The following is a 26,722-nucleotide window of genomic DNA, read 5'->3' on the forward strand; positions in this document are numbered from 1 at the left end:
TCCTGTACAGATGCTGTTTCACAGTTGCTAACTCTACAATTTCAACATCATGGTGAATTTTGTTTGTTCATGTTGGAATATCAAGAAGCAAGTGCTCATATTCAAATAATAGTTGGTTTAGTTCACACTTTTCTAGTAGCTGCAGATGTGAAAGTTTCTAGTCCAGATTATTCAATATTTCTGAATTCCGAATATTGGTTACACCAAAATCACTACATTCTGATTTCATTCCATCAAATAAATCCTCACAATGTGGGACAGGTATTATATGGCAAAGTTGTTTTTTTTCCACCTTCCATGAGTGTTTGATACAATTAAAGTCACTTACTTTCTTTTCAACTGTATTGTTCGTTATTCTGTATAAATAACAATTATTTTCAAAATGTCCAACATGTGAAAGATCATTTCAACTGAGTTTTGTTTTATCGATTAGCCTGGTTCTTGGAATGGTATAGAATAGTATATTACAAGTCAGGAGTCATAGCAGCCAGGAACTAGACTAACTGTTGATACACCACCAAACAAGATTCGTTTTTTTCAAAAACCAATGACATTTTTTTTGTGAGACAAACGCCTACATCGAAACTCAATTTTTGTATTGTTCAATTAGTACAATATTGATGTCGTGATTTCCTTGAAAGTAATAGTGAAACTTATCATCTTTGAGTATATCTGCGAAACCAAGCTCTTTGATCAGTTCTGAAAGAGTTGGTTAATTTAAGGTAGTTTGTTACATACACAACATTATTTATAACAGTGTGTGATTGATCAACTTAAGTGAGTTCACCTGACATAAGACTGTGACTGCTCGATTTTAAGTGCGTAGGATTTGCGTGCCTTTTACCTTTTTTATAAATTCCACCTCCTTCATTTAATTCAAAAGACATAATTAACATGATAATACAAAGGAGGCCAGCTTTTAATTCAGTGCAACAATACAACAAATACTTCTGGAAGTCAGTTATCAAAACACAGTTGGCACTTAATTAGGTTCTGAGAGAAATGCTTGCGAACATAGCTGTTATGTTAAAATGACACGTTTTATGTTTAAATACACATTGCATTTATGATGATAACACCTGGAACTAAAATATAGAATTAAAACACAAATTTCACTTTTAAAAAATTATTTAATTGGCATTTAAATATTAATGTACTGCATACAATAGGCGTAAGTGACAATTTTATTGATAAAAATTTCCTTGAATATCATGGTGTACTAAGAATGTAATTTGGACAGAAAATGTAACCAATTATATAAATTCATATTAAAATTATGTAATTTTAAAATGTTGATTAAAATTTCCAGGTCATATCTACCGTTTGTTTACCATAAAACGAGCGATATATCGACGTTTCAGTTACCAATTTTGATCGCAATATTTTTTTCAAGTTCATGAAATAGGAATCAATATTTTTTGTATTTTCTGGTTAAAAAAACAGGATCCATGATTATAAGCGGGTTCATGAGTTATCAGGGTGTAAGTTATCAAGGGAGTGGTGTACATATATAAAATTTATACACTTTACCATTTATAGAGTAACTACAGTAAGCAATATATGTCCTAGTTGTGTTTTGAAACACAATGCTTCCGATATGTTCACTTAGGTCTCTTCCACCATGCTTAATGGTGATGACCTCTCAGGACTTTTCATCCCACTAATTTCTTTCAATGAATGTTTTTAAAGTTCATATTTTTTATTTTAATGGACTTATGTCTACATTACTTTAGCTTTAAATTATATGTCTTCTGGGGTAATTTTAGGTAATTTTTGTCATTTAAATCTCTTTTTCTGTAATAATACATGTACATATAGATGGTCACCTTGACCTTTTACTCAAAAATTACATAATATGACAAAGCTGGTAATATATTTCAGCCTTAAATTGAAGAGCGATCAATGATTTTAAAAAAGATGATTCTCATTAGACAGCTTTATTTTTATATTTTTTCTGACTTTTCTAAATAAAGCTCAAATATTTCAATGTTGCCTGAAATGCACCATTGGTCTTTAGGTGAAGATGAACTTGCAATATAATGTAATATAATAATGTAATCTTTGACAAGCAGAACTATGCACATTGCTTACTTATGTATTGAATTTTATTCCTAGGGCTGTAAAGAAAATCAAGGGTGAATATAGGACACATGGTACTAATGATATGGAAAAATGGGAACCAGCCTGGAAATGGGTGAACATAAAACAGAGTATATATGGGTTTGGCTGACCAGGATTGATTAATAATGTAAGTTATGTTTTAGGAAAAAGAAAAGTTGGATTCTTCCTATTTCGTGATAAGATCAACAGATGCTGGAGCTCTGGTCCAGGTGGTTGAGAAGGTAGAAAGATGTAAGAACACAAGAGGTAAAAGGTGAAAAACTTCTTCAATGGAAGCTCTTCCCATGATATAGTGAAATCAAGGAGTGAAGCAAGCACTGTCATCTCTGCTTGTATGAGGTGAGACTAGCATCTTCTGAGATGGAGCTGGCAAAGACTGGCAAGGTCTGCCTCTGACAAAACTCAAGGACTGCTCTAAAGTAGAAAGTTATTTCTATTTGGTCACCAATTAAAGAGTCCCTTCTATTGACCAAGGGCTGAGATAAATGAGAGGTGACACCTGTTGGAAGCTGAGGTACTAAGCTTCGCGTCGTAAATGGTGCTGTGAAGCCATATGTGGGTTATACTGGTCTGCTAAATTGTCTGTACACACTGTGATTTTATCAGACTGAATGACATATTGATTTTTGGGAACTTATTGTGCTATGGTCTTTGTCCCTGAAAATCCCTTGTAACAGGACTAGGCCAGTCAAAACAAATAGGCCATGTTTGTAGGGAGGATGTCATCCTGCTCATGTCAGAACAGGTTATGGGATGTCTCAGTAGAACGATAGCATAATTTGTTTATTCGTTTGCTCCCTTTTCATTATCAAAAGCTGTTGAGTGGAATTCTGAGGCAAGGCCTACAGGTACTGCCAGCAAAGAGGAGACCTGTGGTGGTGACACAGGTGCTGAGGCTGTTTCTAACTGTGTAGATTTCTGGCATTTTGTAACTGGAGAGCTCTCTGTTGATTTATCTCCCTTATCTGCCAAAGTTTCCCCCACAAAGGACAAGTCAGCACGTAGGCTTATAGTGTCTTCATCCCAAGTACAATTAAATGTGTAAAGATGATTAAATATAGCTAAAACTGTAAAGGCAGAACTTTGTCGAGACAGAAAGATGGGTTGGAAATATAGATGGAATATACTCTACTACTGAAGTAAGAACTCCTCTAACTTGTATCAATGTCGATTCTGGCTTCTGCAAGTTCTCTCATGGTGATAGTGTGCTTCTCGGCATAAGCAGAAGTAGTGACTGAGATACTCACGGGTTTTGCTGACAATCCATCTATCAAGAGGAGATCACTCTGCACGAGTCACTAAGTAAGTCACCAAACAAGTGTCAAGTCCTGAACTTTAACCCCCTCATGCGCATGTGCACACGAAAACTTGTTTTGCGCATTTGCCATTCAGCCATATTGTAATAAAAATGTGTTGTGATAAAAGAGTCTTAATTTCATATTGATAATGCAAGTATGTTGTTACAATATTTCACATCTTTTTTGCAGGTATTTTACAATATTTCTCCTGGTAGCAAATAATGTTTAATTCATTGCTTTTATTGTAAATTTGATCACAGAATGTTCCAAGGATATGTGGCTTTTGTTAGATTTCTTTACATTAATCTCTGTTTATTGTTGTATTGTTACATATATTTGATTTAATTTATATTTGATTCAACTTGTGTTTGATTTGATTTGATTGTTTGTGGGTTTTGGAATCTTTTTATTTTTTTTACATGTCAATGAAATTTTGTTTACTAGGAATTTGATATTTTCCAGACAATTCGGTTTGACCTCAATCATTCCATAAATACCTAATAATAGAAACACTTGTTTCTATTTCTGACTTAGTTCCTGGCCTTGATTGAGGGACAACCAAACAACTTTTTCTAGGATTAAAATGATTGGTTCTTATCAAGGACATACAGGAGCTATGTGACTTTTACATGTAAACATGATAACGTCATCCTCTATTTTGCAATTATGCATTTCCAAAATTGCAAGATACTTAGTATTAACAGTGATGTTTTGAGAGAGAGAGATCGGAGAGTCTGAGCTTTTAAACATTTGATGTCAGGTTGTTTTCTTCTAGTGTGACCAGTATTGAAGTATTGAATTTTTGAGTTTTTTTGCAAAATTTTCTTCATATTATTTGGATTCTAAAAGATTAATTCGTTTCTCTGGAAATATTATTGTATTCATACAGAACTCTTGAAAAAGGATATTTCTTGAAAATTTTATTTGGATTTCCCAAACTGGAGGATTAACTAGTATGTTTCTACAAGGAACTCTAGACGTCGACACAGTACTGGCTACAGCATACATCATCGCCTTCCGTCTTGGGTTCTTCGTCGGGACTTGAACTTGGAATCATTAGAACATTTCAATATTAGGACTTCAAAAATTTTATTTGTGAATTATTCTTATATTATTTTTGGATCTGATTATGGAAACTCTAAGCTCTCATATTTTTTCATTTTAACAGAATTTTTCCAGGGAAATAAATTATTTGTTATATTTTTCAAAGCTTGTTGTTTTCACTCTTTCTTGTGTTACTATTTATTCGAACCTAAACATGTAACAGTATGAATATTGATCAAATAATGAACACTTCTCATCAAATAATGAGCATTTGTCATCAAATAATGAACACTTGCTATAAAATAATGAACACTTGTCAAAGATGTTTGTATTTAAGAAAACACTGTCTCAACCTGTAATTTCACTGCTGAAAATGTAAGCATCCACCCTGGATGTGGGAGGTCGTGGGTTTGAACCCTGGCTATGTCATATTAAAGACTTACAAAAATGGTACTAACAGCTGCCTCACTAGGCACTCAGTATTAAGAGGTTAGTGTTAGGTCTAGTTGGCCAAATGTCAAGAAAATGTGACTGGGTGGGACATCATGCTACATGTCGGCAGCATGATGCCCCAGTGCTAGACATCATTTTAAACTGCCACACTGCAGACATCATAATGATATGACTGGAAAATTGTTAAAGCTATGTTAAAATTCTAAATCACACACACACACTCACATATCTTAAAATTTTGACAATCTTTTTTCTTCAAAAGTTTGGTCTTTAGGACTGTTTGCAAACTACCATATATACTTGATTATTCAAGTCCAATTGCAACAACATAGAACCTGATCTGCCATCACATAATGTATTGGCAGATCAGAGTCTATACTGCTTGTTCTTTTGGTTACTCCTAACAAGCTATACACACCCAGTTCTGCCAGTGCATTATACACCAGCACATCTGGGTTTATGCAGTTTGCAGTTGAACCTAAATTATAAGAGAGTATATATGGTACATTATAGACAGCTAATTATGCTTTTTTATCCTTCTTGAAATTTTCCAACATTTCTTTTAATCTGTCATACTTTATCATCAAATACAGATCATGAATCATGTCCCTAAGTCCTTCCTGACCACGCATAAATTCCTCAATGTTATGATAGTTCTGAGACAGTCTGTGATCTGTTATTCTATCCTGGGGGTAGTTGTACGTTCGCACCTTCTCAGAACGGGCAGCTGACCCCACCTGAATTTTCCTCTGAGTCCTATATTGAGACATCTGCTCTGTCAGCTGTTTTTCATACAATCTTAAACAAAAACAGAAACTTCCATTAATATTAACAATAAATGATGCATAACATAAAGATGTATGTTGAATACAGACATACATACTAATAAAATTGTGCAATATCTTCCAACTTTGGATTAAACAATACAACTTACTTCTATCTGTTTTATAAAAAAAGATTGATTTTTAAAATCTGAAATAACTTTTAATCTCAAGTGTGAACCAGAATATTATCAACAATTGTGTAGCTCACAACTTGTAGAACTTTCCAGCAGCAACTATAAGCAGTGGCCATATTAGGTGTTAATTCAGTGCCATCTTTTTAAGGAACCAACAAGATATCATAAACATTTTAGTAAAAATCCCATGTTGATATGACCATCCATTCAGGTGGTTTAGGGATAACAATATTTTCAAGATGGCCACTGTGGTGGCCATATTACCTATCCAGGTGGTACCATCATAATAAGTCTGTTCAGGAAGAGAATAAAGCAATTTTTAAGATGGCTGCTGTGATTGCCTCATTCCAAATTTCATTTATGATCAACGTGACATCGTATGATGAATTTTAATTAATCTCTTATGCTGATATGACCATCAATTCAGAAGAAGTAGTGATAACAATATTTTCAAGATGTCTGTAGAGCACTATTTTCATTAACTAGACATCATAAGAAGTCTTTTGGCAAACACCCCATATTTATATGACTTTGCATTCAGGAGAAGAATAGATGAGACTTTTAAGATGGCTGCCATGGTGACAATATTAGACTTAGATTGAAACCATTTTCATTTCGAACCAAAAGAAGTCTTTTACTGAAAAATCCATGTTGATATGACCATCCATTCAGGAGTAGCAATAACAAGATTTTTAAGATGGCTGCCATGGTGGTTGTACTGGATAATGGAGCAGCGCCATTTCATTTTACACTAACTAAACCCTGGAATGTGTCTGCAAAGTTTCCTAGCAATCCTTCAAATAGTTCTGAAAGAGCAGGAGGCATGATAACAAACTTGTGCTAATTGATTGAGGTACAACTGAAGACAGGGGCTGGACAATAGACAAGAAGGCCATCCCATAAACTCTTCTGGCTGATGACCAGTACAGCTATTAAAAAAACAACCAAAAAAAAAAAAAAATACACATCTCTAGGAATCTGATCTACTTTTACCCAAAAGTGAATATTGGTCCTCAAAATAAATGCACCTAAGTTTCATGATTGTACAAAGCAAATGATCTCAGACAAATGGAGCTAAGTATCTATCAACTTATTTTCTACAATCAGGCCAATGAGAACATCAACATAAATATTGATATCTCACTAATGCTTCAAGGTGAGAGGAAGGAAAATATTTCAGTCATCAGATCGTGGGGGGGGGGGAATATACAGTGCATGCCTTACATGATTCTTACAGAAGACTGCATAAATAATATGTGGTACTGACCTTGACCGTATCAACTGCATGGCAATTTTCTTGTTCTGAATTTGAGATCTGTCTTGCTGACACTCTGCCCTTATTCCTGAAAGGAATACAAATGTTCAAAGATGAGAAAAAATGTATATTTTGAACATATGAAAGTGTATTATTTTTATTATATTGACCACGAATTGTCATTATTACAGTGCATTAATTGAAACATGATTACCAAATTCCCCTCCATTATCAGTGTATTACTCTTATTATAATGACACTGAAGTTACTACACTATAATGATAGTAGTGTCAGAACACGGCTTTTAGATACTGGTAGCTTAGATCAACTCCTTCTATACCTCATCACTTGAATACTTTTACCTCAATTGTCATACATGAGTGCATGTACTATGGGGTAATAAATAATAGAAAATAATCACACCAACAACCAGACAAAAACAAACTAACCCAGCCACATCAACATGCTGCCACTTCCAGTGCAGTGAATTCAAGATAGTGTGGTTTATATTGGTTTGTTAATGTGGGCTAAAGGTGAACTGCAGTCATTTACTTTAATAATTTTTGTAAAGTAAACATCCATGGCATACTTAAGTACAGTTTGCAGACAAAATTTCTTTTAAAGATTATTAAACGGTAAAATCCCTTGCTTACAAGTGTGCATGATTATGTGCTCAATGATTTATACCTTTGAACAAGAGCCACGTAAATGAATTTGCAAAAGCAAATCAGCTGACAAACATGCAAACATTTACTCAGTTTTTGCTGCATGTAAACAGGAGTTGATATACTCCAGTCCTGTGACAATGTTCTGAGTAACCAGTGGTTTTCCATGTCCACCAATATGGCATCCAACTCATACATGCCAAAATTTTTATCCTCAATAGCTGTCAAGTACAACTGTTTAGGTACCTGCATCAAGACTACTTTGTGCCCCTGCAAGGAGCACAGAAGACATGATAGCTTGAAAACCTAAGCCTAGATCTTTCACCTTCAAATCAATGTCATTGTGCTGATGATCAACTTGTTAATTAAAATACAACTAAATATAAAAATTCACTTGTATATGTTCAAGTCATAGTGTTTATAAGCTAGATGGAGTGCAAAAATGGAAGCAATGAACTTTGACTTGAACCCAAGGTCAGTTAGGTTTGGTTTTCAAAACTCTTTCATGAAAGTGCAGATATGATGGTTTTATATTAATATTTTATTTAGAACCATATAAATACTGCAAGAAGTGTTTTAGTGAAATCCTATTGTCAACTCATAAGTCATTCATGCAAGAGTAGGAGTGATAAAAAGATTTTCAAAATGACCACTAGGATGCCATCTTGGAGGTCAGATCATTCAGAACCTACTAGTGTTTCAGTGAAAACATGTCAATATGACCATCCATTCTGACTAGTGTTTCAGATAAAACATGTCAATATGACCATCCATTCTGACTAGTGTTTCAGTGAAAACATGTCAATATGAACATCCATTCCGACTAGTGTTTCAGTGAAAACATGTCAATATGACTATCCATTCAGAAGAAGTGGCCATATACAAGTTTTCCAGATGGAAGGCACCCAATTGGGACATTGGTTTTAAATATAAAAAAATGTCAGTAAGGCCATCTGTTCAACAGAAGTAGCTGTTACCGGATTTGTCAAAGTTCAGGAGGTCAAATTGGCACAGTATTTTAGACTAACCATGTAAAGTGAGAAGACTTTTACTGAAAACCACATGAATATAAAAATCCCTTAAAGAGGACTAGTGATAACAATATTTTCAAGATGGTTGCCATGGCCATCATGCTTAAGGTCTAATCAGTACTATTATTATCAGTACTATTAAGGTCTAATCAGTACAATTATTATCAGTACTATTAAGGTCTAATCAGTACTATTATTATCAGTACTATTAAGGTCTAATCAGTACAATTATTATCAGTACTATTAAGGTCTAATCAGTACAATTATTATCAGTACTATTAAGGACTAATCAGTACAATTATTATCAGTACTATTAAGGTCTAATCAGTACTATTATTATCAGTACTATTAAGGTCTAATCAGTACTATTATTATCAGTACTATTAAGGTCTAATCAGTACTATTATTATCAGTACTATTAAGGTCTAATCAGTTCTATTATTTTTAGGACCAACTAAATATCACAAGTCTTGAGTGTAAATTTCATGTCTATATAGCCATCTGTTAAGAAGTAGTTATAACAAGATTTTCAAGATGACTGCCTTGGCAACCATACTGGATGTCAATCAGAATCATTTTCATTTAGGATTAATTGTCCCATGTAACTACAATTATCCATCCAGGAGTTAAAACAAGACTATTAAATGACCACTATGGCCATCAAATTATATGTCTGATCAATGCCATTTTGATTTAGAACCAACTAGATATCATAAGAAGTCTTTTAGTGAAAACTTCAGTATGATCAAGTAGCTATAACAAGACTTTTCAAGCTGACTATTGCTGTAGCCTTACATGAAGTCTGATCAGCACCATGTCCATGTTAATATAGAACCATCTAGATATTATACAACTACTGCTGTAGCCTTACTTGAGGTCTGATCAGCACCTTGTTTATATAGAACCAACTAGATATTATACAACTACCGCTGTGGCCTTACTTGAGGTCTGATCAGCACCTTGTTTATATAGAACCATCTAGATATTATACAACTACCGCTGTAGCCTTACTTGAGGTCTGATCAGCACCTTGTTTATATAGAACCAACTAGATATTATACAACTACCGCTGTGGCCTTACTTGAGGTCTGATCAGCACCTTGTTTATATAGAACCATCTAGATATTAAACAACTACCGCTGTAGCCTTACTTGAGGTCTGATCAGCACCTTGTTTATATAGAACCAACTAGATATTATACAACTACCGCTGTGGCCTTATTTGAGGTCTGATCAGCACCTTGTTTATATAGAACCAACTAGATATTATACAACTACTGCTGTTAATATAGAACCATCTAGATATTATACAACTACTGCTGTTAATATAGAACCATCTAGATATTATACAACTACCGCTGTAGCCTTACTTGAGGTCTGATCAGCACCTTGTTTATATAGAACCAACTAGATATTATACAACTACCGCTGTGGCCTTACTTGAGGTCTGATCAGCACCTTGTTTATATAGAACCAACTAGATATTATACAACTACCGCTGTAGCCTTACTTGAGGTCTGATCAGCACCATGTTTATAAAGAACCAACTAGATATTATACAACTACCGCTGTAGCCTTACTTGAGGTCTGATCAGCACCATGTTTATAAAGAACCAACTAGATATTATACAACTACCGCTGTAGCCTTACTTGAGGTCTGATCAGCACCATGTTTATATAGAACCAACTAGATATTCTACAACTACTGCTGTAGCCTTACTTGAGGTCTGATCAGCACCTTGTTTATATAGAACCAACTAGATATTATACAACTACTGCTGTTAATATAGAACCATCTAGATATTATACAACTACCGCTGTAGCCTTACTTTAGGTCTGATCAGCACCTTGTTTATATAGAACCAACTAGATATTATACAACTACTGCTGTTAATATAGAACCAACTAGATATTATACAACTACCGCTGTAGCCTTACTTTAGGTCTGATCAGCACCTTGTTTATAAAGAACCAACTAGATATTATTCAAAGTCTTTTGGTGAAAACCCAGTGCAACCACAAATAGTATCCAGAAAAAGTACCTATAACAAGATTTTAAAGATGGTCAATACGATGGCCATATTGGAAGTCAGACTGGTATCTTTTTCTGTATTTTCAATTTGACTTTATCAGAAGTCTTTTAGTCAAAACTCCATGTCAATACAACCATTCATGCATGATGAACAGTGATAAGAGGACTGTTCTGGTGGCCTAGTGGTTAGATCATCCGCCTCGGATGTGGGAGGTCGCGTAGGTTCGAATCCCAGCTGAGTCATACCAAAAACCTAAAAAATGGTGCTAACAACTGCCTTGCTAGGCATTCAGCATTAAGAGGTTAGTGTTAGGAGTAGTGTCACGATAATGTGACTAGGTGGATCATCATGCTATATGTCTGTGACATGATGCCCAAGTGCTAGACATCACTATAAACTGCCACACTACAGACATCATAGCGATATGACTAAATTTTTTTTAAAGCTATGTTCAAAATCCAAATTACACACAACACACACACAAAGTGATGAAATTTTAAGATGTTTACCATGGTTGGTCATACTGGATGTTCAAGGGCATGCAAACAAGTTTTGTCCCCATAGGACAAACTAGACATCATAAGAAGTCTTTTAGTAAAAGACTCTCACACAGAAGGAGTAGCGATAAAAAGAGTTTCAAGATGGATGCCATGTCAGCCATACTGGATGTATGATGTACAACATTTTAGTACCCACTAAACCTCACGATAAAGTGTCTTAAAGTTATATAAGAATCCCCACCCGAGTAATTTAGAAGCAGTGATAATAAACCTGTGCTAAAAGTTGTTGAATGACCAATCCCCTCCCCAGTAATTTAGAAGCAGTGATAACAAACCTGTGCTAAAAGTTGTTGAATGAACATCAAAGCTAAACACAGTCTCAAGTTGTTCTAAACACTGATCCCACTTGTCTGAAATAGCTGAGTTTTTTGTTTTTTTTCTGAAAAGCAGCAATGTAAAAAAATCATGCCATTTTGGCTTGGAAATGGACCTAGTCAATTTAGGCCAAGCTGTCCAGGTTTCGAAACAATGTTTTAAAATTGTTCTAGATACAGAATTAATAATTTTATCGAAATCGGATTAATTCTACAAAAAAAAACACCTGTAGGTATGTGGATAATTCTGACAGCACTTTCAGTTTTGTTGACATGTTGTCCCCCTGCTCCGCTAGCTCTCATTGTCTGTATCTCAAGGTCTTTTGGATTAATCACAACTTCAATCTGAAATAGAAACCAAATACACCTAACTGTTTATAATTCCATTTTAAAGCCAGAAATTGGACTATGTGACTATACAAATTCAGGTAAGCATTTGTTCCTGTTTGTGTACATGTATGCCTGTGTAATATTCAATGTCATCTATTCTCTTCAATCATAAGCTAGAGACCTGTCAATATGGAACAAACATCAGTGCCAATACGATTCAATATTATCGATTCGTCTCTTTCGTAAACTAGAGCTGTGTCCATGTGGCAAAAAACATCCCTGCAAATATAATGCAACTTAAGTTAAAATTTCTATATCAAAACAATGGGGATAACTGCAACATTTTTTCAGAAAATGGTGAAACTGACACCTGACCAAAACCATTTAAATGTTAAACTTCATTTAAAAATGTACTTTCAATCCATAAAGACCTTCAAAAACCATTGCAGGGATTTACAAATTTTACAAAAGTCAGTGTGCACAAGACAAACTGTGTGGAAAAAAGAACGTGCCCTTGGAAAATCAGAGCTTCTGCCAAATATCCCAACATCAGTAAAACAATAAGATAAAGTAAAATATGGCATATTTTAAGGAAATTGCATTATATTTATTCAAACTTTGTTTTTTTAAAATCTTTATTGGCACCTTTAAAAGCACGTGTCAATAATTAAAGTTATCCAAAAATACATATGTAAATAATACATGTAGATAGATATGCAGATTAGAAAGAGTTAGAATTCTGATATATTTAGAAGAGCAAAAGCAGACACGAGGATGTTAAAGATAGATAAAGTGATAGGAAGAAAAGGGCTTAGAATTATCCAAGTTTTTATGAGAGAGAGAGAGAGATTACAAACGAAGGATTTGTGAACAAATATTTATCCATTTACATAACAATTATCATCTAGTCACCTTGAAACTGGTGATCTGAATTTTAAAAATGATTTGAGAATACTTATGTTTGTCCATTAAATTGTTTGCCAAACAGTCTGCATGAATCAGTTAGAGCTGGGTACCACAAAAAATTCTGTACTGCTGTATTTCTGAACATACCACAATTTGCATGATGGTATACCACCATTAGATTACGGACAAAGCTTGTTGATAAAAATAGGAAGGGTTGACACTAAATTTACTTGCCAATGTATTAATATAATAGGCAATATAATAGGCATGGAAACTTTGAGTGAGATGCCAACATCCGGGCAAGATTTTTATTAGCAAGGGTCATTAAATATAAACCACACTTACTCAATAAATCAGAAAATATATCTAGTTAACATGACAAATTAAAACAACTGATCTCCTGGAAATCTTAGAATGATTCAGTCATAAAAAAGAATAAACATACTTAACAGATTAACATATCTTATAAATAATTACAAATTACAATTAATTGCTTTTTGTTTTGCTTGTATTAATACAATTTTTTTCCAAAAGCTGGAGGTGGCCTACATATCTTTCACAACATTCCACTTGACCACCAGGTGACACATGTCCAACAAGTAAACAAAGGATCATGACTGTACTTATATTTTCAATATTCAAATTAATTTGTGACAAATACAATTGTTTGTAAAAAAAAAAATTGGTAAAATATTTTGTCATAAATAATGAAAACATTCTGCTAATATCATTAGATTCATAACAAGATTACTTGTGAATTTCCATGCACTCCTTACTGGTGGAAACTACCAAACTACCAGTACAGTGAAAAAGTACCATGGTACATACCACTGGAAAAATATACGTTTGTAAACAGGTATAATGATAGCATTGGTCTCCTGTAATTATCATGTAAACAACTGATCATAAACACTGCTTGTTTATGCTACATTTTCATAACATCAAACAGGCTTTGAAAGAAATCTTCCTGGTGAACAGTCATTAGAGGTGAGTGTGGTTTATTTACACCTGTCAAAGAAATCTCATTAATGGTGTTAGTAAGAATTAACACCTACAAACAATAAAAACAGCAACATTCATCAAAACAATCTTTGAAAAGCTGTAATCTGACAAACTGCCTGAGGATAACTTAGAACACGAAAGTCAGCAATCTCAGACACATGTTATAAATACAATGTAACTGATATGTAAAAATATATATATATAAAATGTATTACTTATTAGTCAAAACTTACTTTAAATAGTAAATATTCACACTATCATCTATGCATGAGAAAATGTGATAGTGACCTTGACAAACACAACAAGATCAAAAAATGTCACAAAAAGTAAGTGAAAGAACATGTGGCCAATAATGTAGAAGACGAATGCACTATATATAAATGCTAAATAAAGGTGCTGATATATGTATTGTGGTGAGATCACTGAGTATAAAGCTTGCAGAACATAATGAATTAGAAACTGAATATGCCCCTTTGTCTGTAAAAAGCTTGCACAAAGCTACTAGCGTATTATGTGTTTTACCCAGATCACTAGTGTTAAATAATATTTCTTGTATCTCATATTCCTCTCTCAATATTTTTGACTCAACCATGGGCAAGTGCAGTGCAAATTGACTTGCCAGAACCAAACCTGGCAAGTGGATTTGTAAATCCCTGTGTTGACTTGAAACAAAATTTGCAATGTACATAATAAGACCTGTGAGAATGTAGGTGGATGTTGGTTACTGGTAACACTATATGCCCTGTTCATACATGTGATCATCCTTATGGGAGTTTTGATTCTGAGTTGTGGGGTATTTTACATCCTCCTTTCAAAATATTAGATCTTCAGAATATACAAAATTATTATTGAAAAATTAAATTTGTTCCATTTTTTGTCACAATTTAGTTCCAATTAAGTATATTTACAGTAATATACCTGTGATCATGTGACTGTGAACTGGCTTAAGCAGGGCAAGACAATTAAGTTGCTAATTTCAGGCAGCATAAAACAATTAACATCCCTTTGATAATGTCAGCAGGGTCAGCTGGCTTCAGGTTAAACTTCTTGGTAGACTCAGCCACGCTGTACTAATATTGCCACATTCTAATGCAGACAATGAAAGGACATTTTCCATCCAGAGGAAAATCAGGCTGACCCTAGAGGAAACCTGGATCCATAACAGTACATCATCTCCTAAGTGTTATGGTCAACAGAAACATGGCCATACCATAAATTCACAAGGCTTTACAGCTTGGTGAGTTAAAAAGACACAAGAGAATAACTGTCAGGATAGCAACAATGATGCTGGTAAGGAAGAAACTGGTGATCATAATGATGATGTGATGGATGATAAGCATGAAGATGATGATGGTGATGACAATAACGATGATCAAAGTGGTGCTGAAGATGATGGTGACACCTCTAAGAACAGCAATCATAAATCCATTAAAAAATTTACCTTAATTTCCAACAACTAAATAAATGACATATTATAATAAAGGTCCAATATTTGTTGTCCTATGAGTGTCCTTTCAAGACAAGTTCTATATTTTTTCATAATTACTCATACTCTACCTCTGATGGTTGTGGAAGAACAGCCACTGTCATTGTGCTTGTATGTACCCTTCCTGCCTTCTCCGTCTCTGGTACCCGTTGAACTCGGTGAACACCACCTTCAAATTTTAGCATCTTGTACACATTCAGTCCTGAGATACTAGCTACAGCCTTCCTTAAGCCTCCAAGTTCTGCTACTTCAATGTTAACATCTGTAAACTGCCAACCATTGAAGGCTGTGAATGACTTGTACATGTTGTACATATCTGCTGTAAATAGCATGGCTTCCTGACCACCTACTCCTGCATTTAGCTCCAGGATGATGCCACAACTGTCAATTTTCTCATCTCCAACTATAAGGTTCACTAGCTGTGTATAGAAAAAACAAAACTAATCATTCTGTGAAACTTAACAAGCCCCTCTATAACCAGGCTCCATTTACAAAATGGACCCTCTGTAACCAGGCTTCATTTACAAACCGGTTGTTTTGTAACCAAGCCTGTTCAACAGATTGGCCTCTTTGTAATCAGACCCCTTCTACAACTTGGCCTCTCTGTAACAAATGCACTCTCTACAGATTGGCATCTCTGCAATCAAGTTCCATCTACAGACTGGCATTTGCATAACCAGACTCCCTCCACAGATCAGTATCTTTGTAAGCAGACTCCATCTACGGACAGTCCTCTCTACAACCAGGTTCACCATAAGGATTGGCATCTCTGTAAGCGGGAATCTGCAGATGTGCCTCTCTGTAAACAAAACTTACTCTGCCAACTGTCCTCACTGTAACCAGGCTCCTTCTACAGACTGATTTCTCTGTAATCAGACTCACTCTACAGATTGGTTCTTCTGTATACAGACTATCTCTACAGACTGGTTTCTCTGTATCCAGACTCACTCTACAGACTGGTTTCTCTGTACTCAGGCTCACTCTACAGACTGGTTTCTCTGTACTCAGACTCATTCTACAGACTGGCCTTTCAGTAGGCACACTTCATCTACAAAATGGCCTCTTCATACCCAGGCTCTTCTACAAAATGGCTTTTCTGTAACTAGACTCCCTCTGCAGACTGGCTGTTCAGTAACCAAACTCCATCTGTACACTAACCTCACTGTAACCACACTCCCTATGCATACTGGCCTCTGCAATCAGACCTCCTCTACCAATTGTCTTACCTGTAATGAGACTCCATTTACAGATGGGCCTTTCTATAACCAGGCTTCCTGTACACATGGACCTCTTGGTAACAAGGCCTACTCTAATGACTAATCTCCTTTTAATCATACTCCCTAACAGATATGACTCTCTGTAACAGATAAGCCCTTTATAGTCAGGTCCCCTCTTCAGATTGATTACTCTGTAACCAGGCTTCTGCTGCATATTGGCCTCTCAGTAATTAAGGCTCATTCCACAGACTGCCACTTCTGTAACTTGACTCCCTTGGGCCTCTGTAGATTGGTCTCTCAGTAATGAAGGGTCACTTCACAGACTGCCAGTTCTGTCACCAGACTCCCTCTGAAGATTAGTTTCTTTGTAAATACCTCTGCAAAATAGAACCTTTGTAACCAGACTCCTTCTAAAGAAAGGATCTCTGTAACTAGACTCCATCAACAAATTAACTTCTCTGTATCCAGACTTGATCTAAAGACTAATTGCTCTGTAACCAAGTCCCCGCTGTAGAATGGCTTCTCTGTAACCAGGCTGCATATGCTGGTTGGCATCTTTGTAACCAGACTATATCTACATAAAGATCTATCTGTACCCAAGCTGTTTCTATGGTTTGGCTTCTCAGTACCAGACAAACATTACAAACTGGCCTCCCTGTAAACAGACTATGGTACATCTACAGCTATGTGTCTTTATAGTTACTCCATCTGCAAACCAGATTCTCTGTAACATCACTCTTCTGCAAATTGGCCTCTCTGTATCCAGCCTATATCTACAGACAGGCCTCCATTCCGTTAGGTTCTCTCAAAAGTCTGCTATAATTATAACATAATAACTGCTAGTGGCCACTGATAACACAGAAAACAGGCAGCCTGCAGCTGGAAAGGCCTGTACATAAGATGACAGACTCATAACCAATAATGTATGTAAATCCTTGCCGATTCATTAGTTCTAGAGACTTTAGAAAGCCAATTTTTTAAAAACATGATATATCAAAATATTTTACCCTTTTACCCAGGTCAACATAAACAGTATGTTTGGGTCAGAGCAAAATAAATCAGTGTTGTTTCAAATCTATTGATCCTAGATTCACCAATGATATCATATAATACCAATAGTTTTCTTTTAAGAATAATGACTCATTGTGACATAAAAGACATGGTCTTTCTCTTGCTTATATTTGTAACTGTAATAAATTCAGCAAATTTAAAATATGGTAGTGTAAAAGGATCAGATACCAATCTGTTACTGTGTTTTGAATGAGGTTGGCATTGTTATATATATGTGTGGTTAAGATAAAAGTAAAATATCTTTGATTTATATATCCATTTTATTATATAAACCAAGTTATATATGTTACCAACCTGAGTCTCCATCTCTACAATACTCTGTACGCATTCCTTCTTGTCTTCATCTGCCAATTTCTTAAGCCCCTCATCTTCAATTTCTAGACCTAACCAATAGTTAAACATACAAATTCAAACAGAAAGAGAAGATATGGAATCAAAAAGCAAGTATTGTAAACACCAAAAAAATATTTTTGTGAAGGGATTTTGTGAAAAACCAATGAAAAATTACTACAGAAATAAAAAGTTTTGTCCAGATGGTATTCAATAAACAGATACAATTTTTATAATGTAAATCATTATAATTTTCATAAAATTGAAATCTGAGATATCTTTCCTTATGGAAAGACTGCCCCAATGATTGAAGAACACAGGTTTCAAGGGAGGTAAATCTAATAAAATCTATAGCTAGGACCAATAAACTGATCATATAACAATCACTGTTATCATCATGATCACACTATGCTTTCTATGACACTTTATGAAGATGAGTATATGACAACATAAGTTTTGAATTATTAATGCAGATCCAAGTGGGATAGGAGGAGAGATGAGGATTGTGTTTGATAGAATGTGAGTGTGAAAACAAACAAAAAAAATGAATATATTTGCAACAGATTCCAGTTACCTAATTGTAAGTTCTCCAATTCTTCCTTTTCTTCATATTTTTCTTTCAATCTTATTACAGTTTCTACTATGGGACCTAGCTCCAGCAGTCTGGCAAGTAATCTACCTCTGTCTTTGTCATCACAACTCAGTAATGTCATATTAATGTCACCATATTCTTTCAACAGGTGCTCCAGAAAAGACACATACAACTCATTCTTCAGGGTAAATGTTGATGCCTCAGCTGAATAATGCCTTGAACAAAGCCTCTGTATTAATAATCCAGCCTTCTTGTTAAAAATTCCAGTCCATAAATCAAATTTGGTTTTTGAACAAGTTCTATACAAGTCAAATTGGAATAAATATGGTTTATTTTTGTCTAATTGTATGTTGTTTTTAAAGAATTCCAAATAGTTCCTACAATGTACATTGTTATGAAATGATCTGTTACACCTGAAACTTGGAAACCTACAATTACAACAAAATTTACTAAGATGTGGAATGAAGCATGAATCTTGTTTCAACTTCCAGAAGGTTCTGAAGAATTCTTTAACAGTCACCTGGGTCATGTCCAATCTTCTGCATTTACCTGTGCAAAAAAATCACAATAATAATCAATTATATGCATTTATCAGAGAGGGAAATCACAAAGAAGGGTCAGAATATCTAGGCAGGAATGAACAACACTCTTAGCAGCATTTCAAAAGGCCAGGACTTAAATCTGGAATAATGTCAGAGTCCAAGACTTAAACAATGGAATCTCATTATTAAAATCAAGATACCTTGAAGCATTATTTACGAAATCATAAAATGGTATAAGCAAATTATGGTGCAAAGAAAAGTTCAGTGAATGGCACATTACAAGTCCACTCCGTGTATAACAGTAGGTACTAGTTGCGCATAACTGGTGTAGTCTTGAACTAAACTTCAGTCTCATGTCAATCTCATGATCCTTGATTCACAAATGAATTGTGCTGAAACCATTATTTTCTTATTCGAGTTATCATGACTTTTTATCCCCAAAACTATATTTCTTTATTAAGTGCCAGCAAGTAACAAAATTTTTATCAATAACAAAAGATGCTCTGCAAATACCATTTTTCTTCGAGTCAGAGTGATGTTGATCTTTGACCCTCATATCAATAGGCTTCTTCTACACCTTAAGTGCAAACTCTCCACAAACTTTGGACAAGGTACCTAGTCTAAAACTACAGTTCACACACACACACACACACACATATATATATAGAGAGAGAGAGAGAGAGAGAGAGAGAGAGAGAGAGAGAGTGAGAGATACATATATATATATACACACAAAAAACTTTCTTTTTCACTGTGATCTTGACCATTAAGCATTTGACACCAAAACTAATAGAGGTTTCTTTCTTATCAAAATGTAAGCCAGTCATAAACTTTGGCAAAGGCAAAAGGTTGATACTTTTTAAAAAATTGTGTAAAAAAATATTTTTATTTTTTTAGCAACATTGACATTGAGTTTTGATCTTTTGAACCCCAAATAATAATAATAATAATAATAATAATAATAATGACTTTGTAAAGCACCTAATCTTTATAAGCTCTAAGCACTTGATATGATTACAAAAACAAACACCATGAAATTAGAAAACATAAAAAAATCAAAAAATCAATAGGCTTCAACCTTATTGCATGTACAAGCCATCCTCAAACTTTTCCAGATCTGTGATGTAGAACTACAGCTATTATGTAAAAGGTATTTCTTCTACAGCCAATGACTTTGACCTTTGAGTTGTTTACCTCAAAATCAAAAGTTCTTCTTTACCAGAAGGGCAACTGATCCACATAATTTGGTAATGGTAAATGATGGGGAACTTGAGTTTTTGAGCAAAAATGAACTAGGAAATATACAGATGGATGAATATCATAACATAATGTGCTCAACCGTATGGAAGTATAATAAGTAAACAATTTTCCAGCTATTTTCAACATTCATTTTTTACCTTAATAACAAATACTCTCAAAATTATTATATAAAAAAAAACTTTCCAAAGATAAAGGCATAATTAACATGAACAGTTTCTTGCTCATAATCAAATTCATCCACAAACTTTAAGATCATAAACTCAACAGATGAAAAGTATGCAGTGCACAATAAATCAGATAGCTAGATGCCCAGGGCGCTTGTAAATCTATGTTTGGTCCCTCCCATATTCTGAGTTGCCCATTGGGCTTCTCAAGAAAAGTATTGTCAAATTTGCCCAACAAAACCATGAGCACTCAGACAAAATGCATCCTTTTCCTTTTTAAGTTCTTGAAATTCCTGATAAATTATCAATATTCATAAATTTATAAAGTGAACACTTTAATTGTTCCAGTTGTCACATCTTATCATTAATATCCAGGATCTATTGCGGGAAAATCTATACTGGCCCTATAATTTCCAAAGTAACTGCCATATTTGAAAATCATTTATATATTTGATTAGGTGGGTTAGCACTATGGAATTTTCTATGCGATTAATGCTGTCATTTTAGTCTTTATTCATTTACCAGTGTATTTAATAACTTCATATTTCTCTCATATATTTCTTTCCAATTCAATAATTTATTGACATAATATAAAATTAAATTTTTTTCTTCAAGTTCATCAATGACAAATTGAGACGCCTTTGTAATTAATTAAACCCGAAACAAATAAATCATTTTAGCTGTTTGTTGATGACTTTGTAATTTAATTCAGCTAAAAGAACAAAACAAATGCATAATTTTTTTGTTTAAATTGAAATAATCCTTTTCTAAACAAGAGGCCCAAGTAGAACTGAGATCACTCACTTGGCTGTCATCAGCCTAGTAGGCAAAAGCAAGAGGAGTTGCTTTTTGAAATGTTTTTTTCTATTTTTTATTCATGGAAATTATATTTCTTGGCTGACTGGTATCACCTATAAATATATGAAATCCTTTATGTCACCACTGTCAAATTTTGTTAAATTCTGCAATTTGGTTTTTGATTAAAAAGTTATTTGAAAGCTTTTATATAATGCAGGCCATATTTGATAGTGTATTTACATCTTTTGGACAAATCTGGAAGATCTTTATGCAAGGATGCTTCTTCACAAATTTTGTCTCATTCTGATCAGTTGTTTCTGAGAGGTTTGATTTGGATTTTTAACATAGCTTGAACAATTTTTCAGTCATATCGCTACGATGTCTGCAGTGTGGCAGTTTATAGTGGTCTAGCACTGGGGCATCATGCTGCAGACATGTAGCATGATGTCCCACCCAGTCACATTATCCTGACACCAGGCCAACCAGTCCTAGCTTCTTCACAAATTTTGTCTCATTCTGGTCAGTGGTTTCTGAGAGGTGTGATTTGGATTTTTAACGTAGCTTGAACAATTTTTCAGTCTTATCGCTATGATGTCTTCAATGTGGCAGTTTATAGTGATGTCTAGTGACACCAGGCCAACCAGTCCTAACACAGTGGTTTCTGAGAAGTTGTTTTAAAGTTATTATATTTTTAATGATAACATCTATATTTCAATGGTGAATCTGCATAGCTTTGTGTAAAATTTGTCAAATTCTGCAGAGCTATTTTTTAAGAGTCATTTTAAAGTTTTTCTACTTTTAGTAACTACAACGATATCATCACATTCAATTGCATGTGCAAGAAAAGTTTGGGTCAGACTTGTTGATTTAGACTTTTACAGTACTGGCTGAAACATCTCGTAACTTAATAAGATTTTTTGAGGACTGTGTTTCTAATCTCTGTATAAATCAACAGACATATATATATTTAGATGATGACAATCAACCTCAGCTGAGATCGTATATGCTTAACATTCTTCATACAACTTTGGTTATTAGACTATCTGGTATGTCTTTTGACTATATGATTACAATTAGGTACAATGTAAAATAAAGTGCCCCGCAATCACTTTTTTTAGTTTCTAAAACTTCACAAAAAACTGACCCATCTAATATGTAATTGTTAGGCTGAGCTTACTTACCCATAATATTACCCATAATATCAGTGACCACTACTGACAGAATGACTGGAATACATTACCACTAAAGTGTAAAAACATTTGTGCATGTGTTGTCCTGTAAATGTATAGGGCTGTTACCTGCTACCTTAAGTGACATTAGACAGAACTACCAGTGACTGTGGACACAAGTAGAGAGCTAAACCTTGCTTCTTCTGGTGGATTGTGCAAGCAATCTGATCTCCACCCCCTGCTTGTGAAGGCAGATGACAGCAGCTGTATTGACACTGCAGGGCATCAGCTGAAGGTGCAGTAAGACCTGATGACCATCCATTGCATCTGGATATGTCTCCAGAAATCCTATCACTGTTGAATCACTGCACAAGACTGAGGGTGACACTGCACAACTTTCTCTTACTTAAATCAAAATCATGACATTTTTACCTTCCCCCACAAGATGCCTTCAAGTCCTGTGATGATGGGCAAGAAGCAAAGCTGCAAGTGTGGATACAGAGGGAGCCACAGCTGCAGACCTGCACACAAGCAGTTCAGGGCATAGGGTCACTTGTCAATGGTGGAAGCTGTAGTGAATCTCAGCAACCGCCTGAGCAACTCAGCAGCGCATTTCATGATCACAATGCTCACCTCCACAGCATGAGAAAGGGTCCAGAAAAGATACCATAAAAGATTAGTTGCTGCACCTTAAAACTGGTCTGCATACCAAAGTTGAATAGGATCCCATGGTAGCTGTCAAAAATTGCACAAGAAGGCAACATCATGCATCATCGGTGCCTAGAATGTAACCACACTAATGAAGAGTATACCAGCAGAAAGATCAGAGAGAAGAACAGTTCTAGCTAGTAAAGGACTGGCCAGACGCAACATCCAGAGTGGCCCTGAATGAAACTCTTGAGGAAGGACAACTTACTGAAGAATGAGCTGGCTACACCTTCCAGAGTAACTGAAGTAAAGACTAACAATGTGAAGCTGGTGTCAGGTCTTCCATCAAATCACAGTTAGTCAGCATGCTCATAAATGTCCCCAAAAGGCCTGAATGATAAACTCATGCAAATGAGACCCCCAGTGTCTGGAAAAAGACATGCAACTGTCATCAGTCTAGATGAGGTCATGAAGACCTGGAGTTCTGACAAGTTCTTCATGCCTCAATAAAATTCACATCATCCTGGACACAACAACCAGACTGGTAGAAAACAAACTCCATACAGACATCTACTCCAAACCAACCGACAAACACCAGTATCTCCTCCCAAGTAGCTGTCATCCAGAACACTGCATTAGGAAAATCCTATATAACCAGGTACTGAAGATATGCAGAACTTGCTCCGACAATGAAACATTCCTAAAAAGGTCTGAAGAGCTATATAAACATTTAATTTACTGAGGCTACAACAAAGACCTGATTATGGAGGCAACCCAAAGGGCTAAACAAACAAAGTGTGATGACCTACTTAAATATGGAAAGAAGGAAAAGGCTGATAGGATACCATTTATCCTGACCTACCATCCAGACAACCCCAAAGTATGTAAAATCATCAGGAAACACTGGCCCATCGTGGAATCATCGGACGCACTAAAGTTAATCCTCCCTAACAAACCTGTAGTCACCTACTGGAGACCAAGAATCCTCAAGGACATACTAGTCAGGGTGAAGCTAATGCCAATCACTAATCAAGACCACCCTAGTCAATCTGGCCCCTGTGGCGATAAAAGGTGCAGAATCTGTAAACATATAATAGAGACCAGGACATTTTCCAGCACAGTGACTGGAGAAAAATTAAACATTCATGGCTCAAACAAAACATGCAAAACAGAGAATGTCATTTATCTCATCATATGTAAGATCTGTAGCCTTCAGTATGTTGGAGAAATGGAAAAGCTACACAAAAGGATCAATCTTCATAGATCTGATTGGATGACAAAGAAGCTGTACAGAAGCCCGGTCACAGAACACTTCTCCTCTGGCCACACTTTCAGTGATATAACACTTACTGCAATTGCTCACAACCTCAACTGGAGTCCCCAAACCAGGAAAGAAAAGGAATCTTACTGGATACGCTGCCTTAAAACATTGAAACCAAGCGGTTTAAACCAAGAAGACTAGAAAAAGACAACCATGCACAAATAAAATTATCTTTTTGCAGCTGACATTTTCTTTTAAATAATTCTCTGAATTTGCTTAATAGCCTATGACTACTAAAACAATGAACTATCTGGGATATATTCTGCGCTTACATAAATTTACATAAAATAACAGATGTTGTTATGCATCATCAATTTCTAGGTCAATACAAATATTTTCCGTTATCAGCAACAAGTGAAGTAAACTAATAGACACATAATAAAGTTAAAACAGCTAAGTAAAATTTTGCAAACATAACCGTTTTTCTGTTTTATTTGTTTGTCTTGTTTATGTTTTGTATTTGCCTTTGAAAAAGATTCATTAAAGAGTTGAAAGCGCTCAGGCTAGCTAGGTACTAGTTTCGTACTGTTCGTTATCAGTTTATTGCATTTATCTTAATCAATCCCTGACACAAGTGATCCCTTGCTGAATCCAGTGCACTTGAAAGGATTGTTATTCGCCATATGATTTGTAATCTTTATATAATATATATATATATATATATATATATATATATATATATATATATATATATATATATGTGTGTGTGTATATATATATATATATATATATATATATATATATATATATATATATATATATATATATAGATATATATAGATACATACATATATATTGTTTTTCTTGCTTGTTCCCACTTCTCCCTGTTTAGCTCCCACTTCTACCTGTTCTATCCAAAAGGAGAAGTCATTTCTCCCTAAAATTCAAGTCTAGCTTGACCCCTGATATAGTACTGCATTTGTACATGAGTAGGATCAGTCATCAGGCAAGTGAATAAAGATTACTATCATCAATTTATTTTTCCTTCTCTCTCTCTCTCTCATAATGAGATATAATTTTTATTTGATCGTGCGGTACAAAAAGGAAAAATGAAAATGTAATGGAATGTGTCTTTGTCATGGATATTCTAACTTGTCAATTCTAATGCACATGTATGTTATCAAATTTAAACAACGTATATTACTAGTGCATGCTGCTTTAATGCAATTACATCTGATTTACATTAATTTGTAATAATGATGATCATTTAATTCTTTAAAATCATTCTTAATGTGTTATATATATATATATATATATATATATATATATATATATATATATATATATATATATATATATATATATATATATATATTGTACATGATCTCTTTCCGAAAATGAAATATTTTTTAAACATTATTTTCGTACTTATTGGAAAATTCTCTATTCCATATGAAAAATTATGTGACATTTGATAAAACAATTTGGATGACATAATCCATATACAAGTCAATTTGGAACCAAAGATGAAGCTAGGCTTTCCTGGTCAGAAAGTATCGCCTTTATATAGCAGCAAATATGGTGGTAACAATTCACAAAACTCTGAAAGTACAGACAGGAATGACATTTATTATTTATATTTTTTTTTTGTACTGACCTAAAACATCAAAGTCAACATGCTAACAATAGTATTATAGTCTGACAATACAAACCCATTTGTTTGTACCCCCCTACCGATTTAAAAAATGGAAACCTTTAATGTGATAAAAAGTGCAAGGAACTAAGTCAATTCATTCATTATGTCGTCTGATGGAAATAAACTAGCCTATAGTGTACGCAATATGGCGCCGTGTTAGTATGGAAAGTCCGTTGAGCATGAAATGGTACAGGGGATGCCATAATTAATGCCATTCTGGTCACAGTCAGGTTAGAAATTATAAATCGAAACATGAAATCAACATTAAGGAATTGCTTTTTGTATTAAAGATAACTGATATAAAAATTTTAACAAATGTAAAATTCTTACGAAAGACCTCGCGGATAATATACCTTATTAGAGGTTACTTGTTATTGGGTAAGGCAATGTTTGCATGCGGACAAGGGCGCAGACATCTTAGCTATACAAATAATTTTATTTAATACGAAATATTTTTTTAACGCAATTTCTTCATATTGCAACATAATGTCATTTAGTCAGAATATTGATCACGATATA

The 26,722-nt window shown here is 34.6% G+C and overlaps 1 protein-coding gene across 1 annotated transcript; it reads right to left on the bottom strand.

The window, feature by feature from the left end:
* Positions 1-905: 905 nt before the first annotated feature.
* On the bottom strand, positions 906-26,637 carry LOC149787636 (peptide chain release factor 1-like, mitochondrial). The gene is made up of 7 exons (XM_089973812.1): positions 26,557-26,637; positions 18,648-19,214; positions 18,038-18,126; positions 15,527-15,874; positions 11,959-12,076; positions 7,142-7,217; positions 906-5,714 (listed from the first exon to the last, which is right to left on the bottom strand). The coding sequence occupies exons 2-7, from the start codon at positions 19,192-19,194 to the stop codon at positions 5,438-5,440; spliced, it is 1,455 nt and encodes a 484-aa protein (XP_089829938.1). The 5' UTR covers positions 19,195-19,214; positions 26,557-26,637; the 3' UTR covers positions 906-5,437.
* Between the last annotated feature and the right edge of the window lie 85 nt (positions 26,638-26,722).

The sequence above is a fragment of the Sinohyriopsis cumingii genome, chromosome 11 (genome assembly GCF_028554795.1).
Source record: "Sinohyriopsis cumingii isolate HCF-2022 chromosome 11, ASM2855479v2, whole genome shotgun sequence".
In the NCBI taxonomy this organism is placed as follows: Eukaryota; Metazoa; Mollusca; class Bivalvia; order Unionida; family Unionidae; genus Sinohyriopsis; species Sinohyriopsis cumingii.

Coding starts and splice junctions, on each gene's coding strand:
- LOC149787636 (XM_089973812.1), bottom strand. CDS start 19,194: ATGACCCAGGTGACTGTTAAAGAATTCTTCAGAACCTTCTGGAAGTTG. Junction 7,218..11,958: donor AATTATCCACATACCTACAG/GTGTTTTTTTTT, acceptor TATTCCTTTCAG/GAATAAGGGCAGAGTGTCAG. Junction 5,715..7,141: donor ATGCAGTTGATACGGTCAAG/GTCAGTACCACA, acceptor TTTTTGTTTAAG/ATTGTATGAAAAACAGCTGA.